Source organism: Typopeltis vanoorti, chromosome 10 (genome assembly GCF_054136105.1).
Source record: "Typopeltis vanoorti isolate ZY-2024b chromosome 10, IOZ_Tvanoo_1.0, whole genome shotgun sequence".
Taxonomy (NCBI): Eukaryota; Metazoa; Arthropoda; class Arachnida; order Uropygi; family Thelyphonidae; genus Typopeltis; species Typopeltis vanoorti.
Window position 1 is genome coordinate 52,448,125 of NC_143558.1, and position 14,447 is coordinate 52,462,571.

At 36.5% G+C, this 14,447-nt stretch overlaps 1 protein-coding gene across 1 annotated transcript in view; it reads left to right on the plus strand.

The window, feature by feature from the left end:
- LOC150102416 (muscle-specific protein 300 kDa-like) overlaps positions 1–14,447 on the plus strand; it is a 1,203,500-nt gene that overhangs the window by 676,769 nt on the left and 512,284 nt on the right. The window contains exon 43 of the mRNA XM_090399574.1: positions 11,655–11,807. Within this exon, the coding sequence (XP_090255700.1) occupies positions 11,655–11,807 (153 nt within the window). The remainder of the gene's footprint in view (positions 1–11,654; positions 11,808–14,447) is intronic.

A 14,447-nucleotide genomic window follows, 5' to 3' on the forward strand; every position in this document is an offset into this window, starting at 1 on the left:
TAAAGTATGGTTACATAATTTGTGTGATATGGAATCAATTACACGTATGTGAATGAGTGCTTAGTGGGAATATCAGTATGGATAATTTGTTGTATACGCTTCGTGCATTTATTTATTTTTATAATTCTCTGTTTTGTTTTGTATTTTCTTTATGATCTTATCAGTAACATCGTTATAATCCACATACCCTTATCCAGTTCAGCCGTCACTGTGTTATAAAATGTGAGCAAGTTACTGAGGCATGATCTCCCTTCACAAAACCATGTTGTCCCCCATACAATATCCCATTATCATCTATCCAATCCTGTATTCTTTTCTTGACTAATTTCTCCAAGACCTTGACAATGATTCTTGATATGCTAATCGGTCGGTAATTTACAACAGCAGTCTTGGAACCTCCTTTATGCAGTGGAACTATTTTCCCCTCTTTTCACCCCCTCAGGACTAACCCAGACCCGAGACTCAAATTAAACAAAATGGTCAAGGGTACTGACAGTTCTTTAGACACTTCACGTACGACACGAGCTGGTACACCATCCAATCCCACAGATGTATTGACACTGAGGTTTTGCAATAAACTACTCACCTCCACTTCATTCACCACAATTCCCATATAATCTATTGGTTCATTCATTTCTGCAATGTCACCACCTGGATGATATATTCTTGCAAAGTGCTCGCTCAGTAGTTCAACTATATCAACTGATTCAGTTACCTCTCTACCATCGGCATTCTTTAAAATCATTCTGCCATATACATTTTTTCTTTTACTTGCAACATATCTAAAAAACTGTTTTGGATTCTCTTTAGCCTGTATGGCTAATGTTCTTTCATAATCTGCTTTTGCTTTTCTTACCATACTCGTTACCCTTCTGGACTGCGCTTTATATCGTTCATGTGCCTGCCGGTCACCTTTCTCCTTAAATTCTCTCCACAGTTGTTTCCTTTTTTGCAGCTGAAGCTACTTAATGGTGTTATTCATCCATTTAACCCCTACTTGATATATTATTCGGACTCTAGGTATACAGTCAGCCAATGTCTCCTGCAAACACTTCTCAACCGCCTCCCATGCACTATCAACATCTAGCCCTTGCAGTTTTACATGCCATGGCACTGAACCAATCAAACTCCTAAGCTTGTCATACTTACCAGCCCAATAATTCCACATGTACCCTGTCTTAATTGTAAATTCCACACCTTTAGCCACCTCCCAAGTCAAGACCCTGTGATCACTCTCACTGATTGGTGGTAATGTGGTCATATTAGTTACAGCTAAATCCTCAGATGCAATTACTAGGTCAAGCACTCTCTGACCCCAAGTATTTTCCATTACATGCTGTCGCAGATAGTTATCCCTTAATTACCGCATAAAATCCAGTTCCTTCCTCCCGTGTGTCCTCTCCTCACTCCAATCAATGCGACCATAGTTGAAATCTCCCATAATAATTACCCTCCTTCCACTCATTTCTTCTATTTGCTTGTGCATACTATCTCCACCATCTTTTCCATCACCTGGTCTATAGCAGCACCCAATTGTATATTTTGATCTGGTAGCCACAATCTCACACCAAATGGCCTCAAATATGCTATTTTCTCTATCCTGCAATTCAACTTCTATTCTCCTTGGCTGCAGCTCATCAGCTATCATCAACAATACTCCTTCCCCCCATTTTATTCTCCCTCATTCCTGAACCCACTATACCCATCACATTCAATCCCACTAGCTATATCATCTACAGTCAGTCATGTTTCACTAATGTCAATAACCTGTGATCTGGAAGTGCCAACCAAGGCCAAAAATTCTTCATTCTTGTTCCTAATACTCTTAGCATTAGTGTACATGAATTGCAGACCCCCCCCATTAGCCCCATCCCTACCTTGATGCCTTATACTAACTATCCCATTCTGATTTGTTGTCCTTATTCGCTCAGGCATATTATACTCATTCATACACTCAACTGCCTCCCTAAGGTCTGCATATCTACTCCCACACTTAATAAATCTAGTTTCCCTGATTCTGCACATCCACTTCATTCAACAACACTTTTTCAAGTCTCCTTACACCGAATCCATTCAAATGCAAACTATCCATCTTATACAGATCCTTTCGCCCATTGAACTCACTCCACACATCCACAAATTCCACACCACTCGTCATGCATGACCCACGCATAAAGTCATTTGCAATTACGGCCCTCCTTCTAAACACTTCACTGTCGTACTGCGGAAAAAGACTAATCATCTTAACTCTCTCACTCTTTTCTTTTGTTACCTCAAACAATTCATTCAGGTCCTCTATCATTTCCATTTTATCTCCTTTCAAATCATTCATACCGGCCACAACTATAATTTCTTTCACCCTTTCCTTTTGCTCTCTAATAGACTCGCTTACGTCCTTGATGTTCGCACCAGGTTGGTACGATTTTGTCAAATCCTCTACTAACACACCTCATACTAACGAATCTCCATACAGCACTTGCTCCTTCATTTTGTTTACATTCACAATCATACTCTTATTTTTCCTGTGATACTTTTTATTATTGGCTGGTACACTCGGTAGACATTTGTGCATACGCTCTAGCTGCTGCTTTGCTCTATGTATCGCTCCACTCAACAACACGATCTCACTCATTGCATCTATCTCATCTTTTTTATTATCTGTTAAGCCATTAATTTGCTCTGTATTAATATCATCATTCATACTTTGTACATTCACGCCCTCACAGTTCTCTGGTACAACCTCACAATTTCTTATCATATCACTATTTTCTTCATTCTGATATTTGATAAAAATATCACACTCACGACTTGAAATACACTTTAATTCCTCATTTTCCTTACAATTTCTACACACATTCACTCCATTATCATCATCATCTAACCATACTCCAACTGCTCTCTGCAAAGCGTACATTTCACAGATAGTACACTGGATAATCTCCTTTATATTACAGTTATTGAACAAAGATGGCGAACCATTATTACTAGCCGCCATTTTCCTTCTTGCGGGAGCCATGCTCGCTTCTATCGTATTTTATCAAATTAATAATTGAAACACCAAAAACACACAAACAGGCACACTAAGATACGCAAAGCAAATAAAACTACATAAAATTCAAGCAAAATTGTCAATGATAACTTAAAATAACACTTATCTTATCAGGAGCTCTCAACAAACACTGCAGAACACGAATCCCTCTAGCGGCCAATGTTAAGTAGAACAATTTTGCCTTCCTTTTACTCCTTTGAAACTTGTGCTGCTGTAAGACTCTTGTTAAACAGGTAGGCCAAGGCTGATGATAACTCCTTGGAACATTCCCTTATGATATGTCATCAAGGCCTATTGGCTTATCAACATCTAGCTTACTTAACCTCTCATATACCTCTTATTCACTCACCATTAATTCTTCTTTCATTTTATTCTCTATATCTTGTGCTTCTGATTTCATAATGAGGATGAAACACCTTGATGAACTGCTCACTGAATACCTTGACTATGGGTGCTGTAGCAGTTATCAATCTCTCACTTTCATCCATTAGCAGCATCTTACCATAATTATTCTTCCTTCTACTTGCCACTTATCGAAAAACCTCAAGTATTTTTCTTGACCTGATTTGCTAATTTCTGGCTTTACTTCATTTTTGTTGTCTGTACCAACTAGTCACTCTTCTGGCTTGCTCTTTATACTCTTCATGCAAATGATTATTACCATTATTCCTCTTGTGCTGCCTCCAAAGTGCCTTCTTCTTCTTCCATATTTCACGCGCAATGCCCTCATTCATCCCTTTTACACCTACTTTATTCAGCCTTTTGACCTTCAAAATGTATTCACATGTTGATGCTGTTATATATTTCATTGTCAGTTCCTAAGCAGTATTTATTTCCTTATCACTCTACTCCTCATTCCATGCTGTAGCTTCAAGCTTTCTTCTATTCCTCTTCTTCTTCTTCTTCTCATCTGTATGGTGACAGGTTGAATACCCTATATATCCTGTGCATGTCATAATCACTAGCCTTTTACTGCAACATATATCCTTTCCTCACAAAAGCATTGATGTTACTAGCCACAACCCAAGTGAGATTACTTCATGATCACCTGATTTGTGGCTAATCTATCTATCTATCTATATATATATATATATATATATATATATATATATATTTTATTTGGTCTTGAGTCAGTCAAATCTTGGATTCTAAAAGGAATGACATTAGAAGTCACTGCATCAATTGGATTGAGCTTCTGTAAATTTAAGTAACACTTCATGTTACGTAAGTTGCAAAAGTTGCATCTGTAAGGATACATGAAGTGCACAACACAATACATACATAAACAAAACAAACAGAAATCATTTAAACAGTGGGATAATTTGGACGAGGTGGAGGAATAAGTGATCTGGGTTGATCGGATATAAAATTTAGTGGATACATTGCTAAAGTTGTAAAAATAACACAATGAATTCTAGCAATGATCCAAGGACACTGACTTGTAGAAGTAAAGACGTTATGGTTCCATTGTGTAAGCCCTTGCAGGCTTTATCCATATGTAGCCTATTAGGTTACATATGGAGTACGGTGCTCTGATTTGGTCACATCATTTTCAAGATGAAGAGGTATTGGAAATGGTCCAGAGACAATTGATTATGTTTCTTTGTGGTCTGTGGAATGTTGATATGAAGAAAGATTCAGAAGATGCAATTTACAGTGTAGTGAATAGGAAGAGGAGGTGTGATATGATATGATAAAGACATATAAGTTGGTAAGGCATTCTTATCGGGTTAACAGTGAAGAGACTTTTCATAGAATGATGGGCGATGTAGGTAAAACAATAAGTCATCTATGGAAGCTGTATAAATATTGTGTGAGCAAAGGAGTGAGAAGCTGTTTTTTTTTCTTTTCTTTTCATGGAAAGTGCTGAATGACTGGAATGCATTACCTGAGAGTGTGGATCTGCAGAGAATTTGAATGTAATTTAAGGCATGGTCTGATTATTTGTATGTATTACAAAAGGACCTCCCACATGAGTTTTGACTACATAGTAGTCATTTTTAAATAATTGCAAGTTCAATGAATTGATTGGTAATTCAAATATACATGCAAGTTATTTTTTCCAATGAGCACAGTTTTATAAAGACATCTATCTTTTGTTGTGTTTTTTCTTTCATTCACTTCTTGACAACTATTCAGACTTGCACTTCCTAATCGACACTTATTTAGCTGTCTTATTCATTTCTTAATTACTTACTGTTTTAGAATCGTTATATTAGCTGACAATATCTGAGTAAGATAATGTATGGCAGTTCTACACTTAATTAATAGGTGGCGCTGTACTTAAGCAGTGATTGTATAATTGTTGATCCTTATTTGCGGAATAGTTGCAGAATAGAGGGGATAAAAATAGGCATAGGACTACTGAAATTAGTGATGACATGTATATCAGTTCTAAAGCTGGTACAAAAACTAAATTGAACCTGCAATTTTTGTATACAAATGCAAGAAGCATTCGAAATAAGAGGGAAGAATTTTCAGCATTAGTCAGTGCAATCTCACCAAACGTTGTAAGCATTAGCAAAACTTCACTGTCAGCAGAAGATGTGGTCACTGGAATTGAATGTGAAGGGCACAGTATTTTCAGGGAGGATAGAAAAGATAGAACAGAGGGAGGAGTACTGTTGATGATAGCTGATGTGTTGCAGCCAAAGAAAGTAGTATATCAAGATACACGTGAGTGATAGTACATTTGAGGCGGTCTGGTGTGAAATAGTGACCATTGCAACCAAATATACAGTTGGTTGCTGCTATATGGGGGGTGGGGGGTGGGGATATTGAATTCATGCATCAGCAAATTAGTGCAGCGTTAGTGATTATTGGGGATTTTAGTGATGGTGATATCAATTGGAAGGAAGAAATATCACGTTGCAAAAAGGAAATGGAATTCATATATCTTCTACGAGATAATTACTTGAAACAGCACATAACTGAAGGGACATGTAGTGTGAGAGTATTGGACCTGGTCATTTGTTCAGAAGATATATGCATAAGTAAGGTGTCCTCGTTACTTCCAACTGGTGAGAGCGATCATGTGGTATTGACTTGGGATGTTGCAGAATTTGTGCATTTCTCTCTTAAGAAGGGATATATACGGAACTACAGGTTAGGCAATTATAACAAGCATCAGAGTGAGCTTGCAGCAGTCTTATGGCAGAATATGTTGAAGGAAAAGATGTTAGCAGTGCATGGGATAAAACCAGCGGGTATCTGAGGAAGGCAATATCAGATTATGTCCCCATGGTCAGGAGGACAAACAAGTTAGGCGTTAGATGGATGAGTAATAGTATCAAGTTTGATCTGCAAAAAATAAAATGTTATGGAGAACTTACAAGGAGAAAGGCAATCAATACACCCATGAGCAGCACAAGGCTCAAGCTAGGAAGGTTACCAGCATAGTAAGAAAAGCTAAATCAGATTATGAGAAGACATTAGCCAAGACGATCAGTGGTAATCCCAAAGAGTTCTTCCGCTATGTGGCAAGTAAAAGGAAGCGTGACTTTGGAAGGATAACCTTATTGGGTGCTGATGGTATCGAGGTGACCAATTCAGATTTAATAGTAGAGTTACTGAGTGATCACTTTTCAAAAGTCTATCACCCAAGTGAGAATATCTCTGTACCTGTAACAATAACTAATGTGAGAATTGCATTTAAGAAATCAGAGGTATTTAGTATATTACAAAAGTTAAATGCAAACACTGCTGTAGGTTTAGATGGAATATCAGCTCGGGCGTTGCTTGAATGTGCAAAGGTATTGTCAATGCCTCTTACTTGGTTATTTAACTTAAGTTTGAACTCTGGTATGGTCCCTAGGGAGTGGAAGGAAGACAAAGTAGTTCCTTTGCATAAAGGTTGCTCTAAAACTTAGTTAATTACAGACCAATGACCATCTCGGGAGTGGTGGTAAAAGTATTGGAAAAGTAGGTTAACGACAAAATTCAAGAATGGGTGGATCAGGATATGATACTCTATAGGGAGCCAACATCGTTTTGTTAAAGGTCGATCCTGCCTTAGCAATTTATTAACTTTTTATAATAGAATGACATTTGAGTTCGACAAAGGAAATGGCTGCACAGTGGTACTTCTGGATTTTGCTAAGGCTTTTGACAGGATATCCCATGGAATACTGTTGCGCAAATTGAAACAGATGGGGATGGATGCTAAACTGCTGATATGGATAGGAGAATCGCTCAGGGAGAAATACCAAAAGGTGGTATGGAGGAACAGAGTCCAGGATGAGGCAGGTGACCAGTGGTGTGTCTCAGGGCTCTGTGCTTGGGCCATTGTTGTTTAATTTGTACATAAATGATATAGGAAATGGCTGAAAGGAAGATATTCAGTTGTTTGCTGATGATGCAAAGTTGGGCAGTGCAGTAAAAAATCAAGCTGATGTTGAGAGTTTGCAGGATGATTTAAATAAGCTGGTAAAATGGGCAAAAGGAAATGGATGTCAGTTCATTGTCCAAAAGTGTAAATTATGCATTTTGGGATTAAAAGATTTTCAGCGGTGTACTACATTGATGGAACGGTACTCCAAGAGATTGATGAAGCTAGGGACTTAGAGGTGGTAGATAGGCAGATGAAGTTCAGATGACACATTGCAAGGTGTCCAAGATTGCACATAGCATTACTTGGCTATTGAAGAACACACTAACATCCAGAGATAAAAAGTTAATTATTCTGCTTTATAAAGCTTTGATACTTCCACATTTGGATTACTGTGCTCAGGTCTGGTCACCTGGATTCCTTGGAGATGTGGAGGTTGTGGAAAGTGTTCAGAAGAGAGTGACTAAGTTGGTGAGTGATGTAAAAAATTCTCCCTACATTGATAGATTGAGAGCTTTTGAATTGCAGAGGTTGGTTGATATGGAGAAGAGGGGGATATGATAGAAACATTTAAATTACTAAAAGGTTTTTATAAGATTGATTGATGAACAAGAGGTCATCCCTGGAAATTAAGGAAAAGTGTGGTTAACAAGGGTGTGAGAATAATGTTTTTTGCCTGGAGGGTAGTGATGAGTGGAATGCATTTCCTGACTCAGTTGTGTGTGTTCTTCGTCTGTAAATGAATTCAAGAGGAGATATGATAGATATTGTTTTGATAGATTGGGTCTCTTGTGATGACTCTACTGACTCTATGGAGATACCCGTAATAATAATAATAATAATATTTAACAGCAGATATACATTGGATCAAAATTATAAGTGATTAGAGCAACCAGATCAATTAGTGTATAATTTGTAGTCTCAGTCTTATCAACTCTTTGTCACATGGAAAAAGTGTAACCTCTTTCCACTCTTTTGCGACTTGTTTTGTTGGACTTATGGTAAACAGGTATACACCAAGGGTGCTGTTAGTTCTTTGGAACTTTTCTTCAAGATACAATGATATGTTGTTAACTCCTTCTGCACTGTTAACAACAAATTTACTTAATTTTTGAGGGTCCAATTTTTACATGTAAACTTCTCCTGATGTCACTTTCACAAGAATGAAATACCTTGATAAACTGCATATTAAATACCTCATCTGTCCTCTGTAACAGTTACCAATCTCCCATTATCATCCATATCTAGGATTTTTCTTTTGGTTTGTTGACTGATTTCTGCACATACCACTGAGTAACCCTCTTGATCCATTCCTTATACTCCTTATCTAACTGATTAACATTTCTTATACTGCCTTCATAAAACTTATTTTCCCATACATCATGCTTCATTCATCCATTTTACTCCTACCTTATTTAGCTTTTCACCTTTGTAATGCACTCAGACATTGCTGCTGGTACATATCTCTTGATCAGTGCCTAAGTTACAACTATCTCATTTCCATTTGTCTTCTAAGTTTCATAATCTACAGCCTAGTAGTTTGATATATATTCTTTTCTCACAGAAGTTCTCATATGACTGGCTACCACCAGGTAATCACATCATGGTCATTCTTACCAACATGAGGAAGGTTAAACACCCATTTCACAGTTACCCATAATGACCACTGTTCTCTTGCTCACTAAGCCAATTCTCCTATATTTTCTTTGTCTATGTATTTTACTGGCCTGGTTGGCCAAGTGGTTAGCGTATCCTCTCTCCAACCAGAAGTATGCAAGTTCAAATCCCACCATGGGCATGGATGTTTATAATTGTCTGTGAAAATACTAATGGTGGTGGCCAGTAAACGTCGGTGTAGATGATGATGATAGTTGCAGTTCGCTGTAGTTGGTGGAATGGGTGGTGAGTTATGGAGTAGGTGCCCCTTCCTCAATGAGTCTTTGGACTCCTTGGAGGTTTTACATAATAATAATAATAATTTCTTAGTCTATGGTAACGTCCAGCTAAATATTTCTTCCTATCAATTTTCATCTCACACCATATCATAATACTAGGGGGATAAGAGATTATTATAAATAAAGGTATCCCTTGATTAACGCAATTAATTAATCCCTTGATGTTACCGCGTATATCAAAATCATGTTAATCAAATATAATAATCAATGGTAAAAATTACAATTCATCCATGATCGATTACTATATTAATAATTCCTTTTATATGGTACTCTTTTAGGAAAGATAAAAAATGAATGCAAAGTAAATGTTTAATAAATATTTGTACCTACATTAGTTACTGCAATTTTTTATCAAAAAAGTTATCAAGAGTCATTTGAACACTTTTAGTTTTTTCCTATCAGCATAAGTTCTACAATAATAAGCAAAATGACTCTCTAGACCTTGGCAAACAAGCATTCTTCGATTAATATCTGAATCCATATCCATTACTTGCTGCTTATGCAATTCTAAACTGAAATATTGCATCCAATTCTTTAATTGTTATCTCAATTGGAACCTCATCTTCACATTCCATTTGTTTGTTGTCTTTATATGCACGGTGTTGTTCAGTTTCAAGATGATCGTTGTAACTGAAATCTTTTGAATTTGAATCCAATAATTATTTAGCATCTTCTGAATCAACACCATCAAAACCAATGTCTTCACCAATTGCAACAATTTCTTCAACCACGTTATTCACAGGAATTTGAAACCCACCTAAGTAATCAGCGCATTCTGCAAAAGGTTTTCCAAACAGCTTTCATACAGCTAGAAGACACTTGCTTTTCATCTTTTCAGCTGTATGTTTAATGTTAAATTTTTTTTAAATTCTTGGAGCCTAATTGCATTTTCTCCTATTATTGTTTCTACTGCCTTTAAGAATGTCTTTTTAAGAAAATAGGCTTTGAAAGTTACAGTGATGCCCATGTCCATGGGTTGTAGCAATGATGCCATATTTGGTGGAATTTAAAGGCATGCTAATTAAAATTCTTGCCGCTTATATAAAGGGATTGTCGCAATTAATTTCAATGCATTAATCAAAGCTTGTGTTAAGCAAAACCGCATTAAGCAAGGGATACTTATATACATAAAATATTCATTTCCAGTTATTAAATTCATTAATTTGACAGATGCCACAGAGATATTGAAATTTTGCACAGTTTCTGGTTCTTCCATTAACCACACTACCGGCCAAGACGTCTATAGACGTCAAGGTTATCATGGATACGAAGTGCATATTAAAATTGTAATACCATTGATATTACATTGAAATATATGATGATACGAACCGTATGAGGATGCATATTTGATCCATAATGGCCAGTAAGGTAGTTCATTGCGATATTATTATTATTATTATTATTATTATTATTATTATTATTACCCCAAGACCCCATGGAGTCAAAGACTCATCTGCGAGGTCCTTTTATCACACACACACACACACACACACACACATCTCATCATACCGAGCCTTAAACACACTCAAACTCCTTGCAGACACCACACTCTCAGGCAAGGCATTCCAATCATTCACAACTCTGCATGAAAAAAACCTGCCTCTCACTCCTCTACTCACACCCTCTTTATACAGTTTCCAGGGATGACCTCTGGTTCTCCCCTGATCTCCCACTATTCTCTGTAGAACTTCTCCACCATTGATCTTATAACAACCCCTTACCAACTTGTAGGTCTCTATCATATCTTCCCTCTTCCTCCTCTCCACCAGACTCTGCAAATTACATCTTCTCAATCTTTCCTCATACTCAAAATTCCAGAGGTCAGAATCTACCTTAGGCAGCCACCTTTGGACTCTTTCCAACATCTCTTCATCCTTCTGAAAACCTGGTGACCAAATCTGGGCACAATAGTCCATGTGTGGCCTAATCAAAGCCTTATACAATGGAACAAGAATCTTCCTACTTCTATACGTCAGTGTTCTCTGCATCATTCCCAGAAGCCTTTGTGTTGTCTTCACAATTTTGGCAATGTGTCCCCTAAATTTTAGATCCTTATCCACTATCACCTCTGATCTCTTATTTCCTCTACCTCCAACAATATATTCTCACCAGCATAAATTCTGCATCCCATCTTTGTTTTCCAAATTTTAAGACCTTACATTTTGCAACATTGAACTCACATCCCCATTTCCGTGCCCAATCACTCATTCATCTTTTTTGTTATTTCAGAATTAGCTTTCTTTCTGAATACATTTTTATAACAATGTCAAAATGATAACTTATGTTGCTTTTCTTAGTAATAACAATATCTTTCTTCTAAAAGGGCCTACTTGAAGAACTTGAGAAGGGAAAAGAATCTGTAGACAAGCTGACGCTTTTAGCTCAAGTATTACTGGCCTCACATCTTGATACTTACATAAGAAACCAGTTGACTGTCATCAGTTCACGATATCAAGTTATTGTAAACATGGCCAAGGCAAGTTTGATACCTTTAGTTTTATTTGTGAAATTAAATTATAAGATAAATTAAAGCAAAATTCAGATTATAATTTATTACTGGATTAACATAAATACTGTTGTAACTTGTTTTATGATCATTTTGTTTTTTAGATGATGAAGAGATTTTGGAAAGACTCCATGTTGACTATGAGGATAGACTGAGGGAATGTTAGGGTTTTGTACTAGAATAATACAGAAGAGATTATTAGTTCAACAACTTACTCTAAACACATTTTTTGTATTTTTTTAATATCAGTCCCAAACATAAGATGTGGCAGAATCTATTGTACATTAGTGCTAGAGATTCTGCCTCATTGTGCATCAATCTATCACCTCTTGTGTATGCATGGAATTGATGTACAGCAGCCTATACATATAGGGTATAAGCATGGTTAAGGATGAAGAATCCTTAACCTTGATATTTTTCTTGAAAAGCTAGAGGTAATAGTTGTTAGGAAACACTTCCTGAGAAAGGCAGTTTCACACAACAGAGGCAAACAGAATAAAAGAGAAAGTAGAGAAGTAAGCTTAGTGAGTTTCCAGTTGGACTGTAAAACAGTTTGGATGCCTATTGCGTTTGTTTTAACAGATCCAGTGAAAAAATAGAAGAATCATGGATGTCTCTTTGGGTTTGATGGTGAGATGACATAATCAACTTTCTCAAAAAGCATGTATTCTTATCAGTCAGTATTTTAGACTTGTTTATTTATATCTTGGGCTTATTGTCACCTGTATAATCTTCTCATGCCTCTGCACATTGTCATCTATGGACTTGAGAATGCTTAATTACTTTGAAACAGCATTCCATCGCCTGACTGTAATTCTTCTCTGAAATGCTATTAACTTTTTCTACATAATTATTGGTGACAAGATAAAAAGTCCTCCAGAGAGAGAGCCACTGATCATAGCAGGTCATAAAATTTGCTTATTGTGCAGTGCATTTATTTTCTGGAAGTCAGATGACATCTTGTCACTTTTGTTTTGAATGTTATGAAACATGCATGAGTAACTAGATAAAGAGGAGAGTAACCATGTTTAGGAATTAATTCAAAATCATATGAAAGCAGCCTAGTAGTTCAACGTCTTCTACTCAGATAATTATGTGTAAAAGCATAGCATGAGTACAAGCTTGTACTCATAGAATTATTATTATTATTATTATTATTACATGACACCTGTAGGCCAAGGAGACTTTGGGCTCCTTGGGGAGTCCAAAGACTCATCGAGGAGGAGGGTACCTACTGCACAATTCTCCGTCTCCACCACTCAGTCCAACAACTACAAAGAACCGCATCATCTACATCATCAAAAGTCTGGAGAGCAGATACACTAACCACCCATCCAACTAGGCCAGCAATTATAAACAGAACATTTATTAAATGTGAATAATATGATTGTAGGTGGGAGATGACTTTTATTGCCAGGTATATGACCAGCACACTACTTAGTGTCAGCCTGAAATGGCTTGAAAAATCCACACTGCTTATGTTATTAATCTTTCACACAGATCTATGATACAATATGCTATTATATATTATAGTAGATCATCGTCTCAGAAGAAGAAGAGCAGACACAATCAAGGCACACTGAATATTATTATTCAAATATTTTTCAATTTTAGAAGTTATTTTACCACTGGAAAGATTATATGCATATGTTACATTAACTGAAAATCACCATTAGAAGTGATTTTCAATTAATTTAACATATGCTTATTTAAATAAAATTATATTCAAATTAGAATATTCAAGTTATATGCATATTTAAGTTATATAAATCATAGATCATGAAGAAAATAAAATCTTCCTTGTAGGGTAACTGTTGGATGGTAAATTAATATACAAACTCACTCATGCACAAGTACATGCATATACATGAATTTTTTTTATTTGAAGATGATTTAAACATCATCATCATCATCATCATCATTATTATTATTGTTATTACATGACGCCTCCAATGAGTCAAAAGACTTATCGAGGGAGAGCCTACTCTACAACTCTCTGTCTCCACCACTCAATCCACCAACTACAACAAGCTGCAACTATCATCATCATCTACACCAGCACCATCAATCATCACCACTAGTATTTTCACAGACAATCCCAAACATTCATGCTCATAGCTGGATTCGAACCTGCAGCCTTTTGGCTGGAGAGCTGATATGCTGACCACTCAGCCAACCAGGTCAGCATATTATAAATAATAAACCTCCACAAATCAACAGCTGATCATATGAATTCTCACTTAACTCACAGATATCATTGTCAGTCACTTGTGAGTGAGTGTTATTGTCTTAAGAATAGCTGATCTTTTTGGATATTTCTTATTAGGCTGATGTGTTGCAACATAGCTGACGATAAAGGAGCATTTTCCTAGTGATATGGCATTCTTTTGGATTCTCTTAAAAGCCTTTGTTGTATGCTGTACACAACACTACCCTTTTCTATTTTCACCAATCAAGAGTCAGAACTTCCAGTTATTTATTCTGATTTTGCTTTTTTTTAATTTTTTCCTTAATGTTATCTATGAAGAGTTTTTATTTTCTTTTTCCTCTCTTATTCTTGTCACTCCTACAGTTCTAAGAGACAAAGATCTCTCATAGATGGCAAAGTGT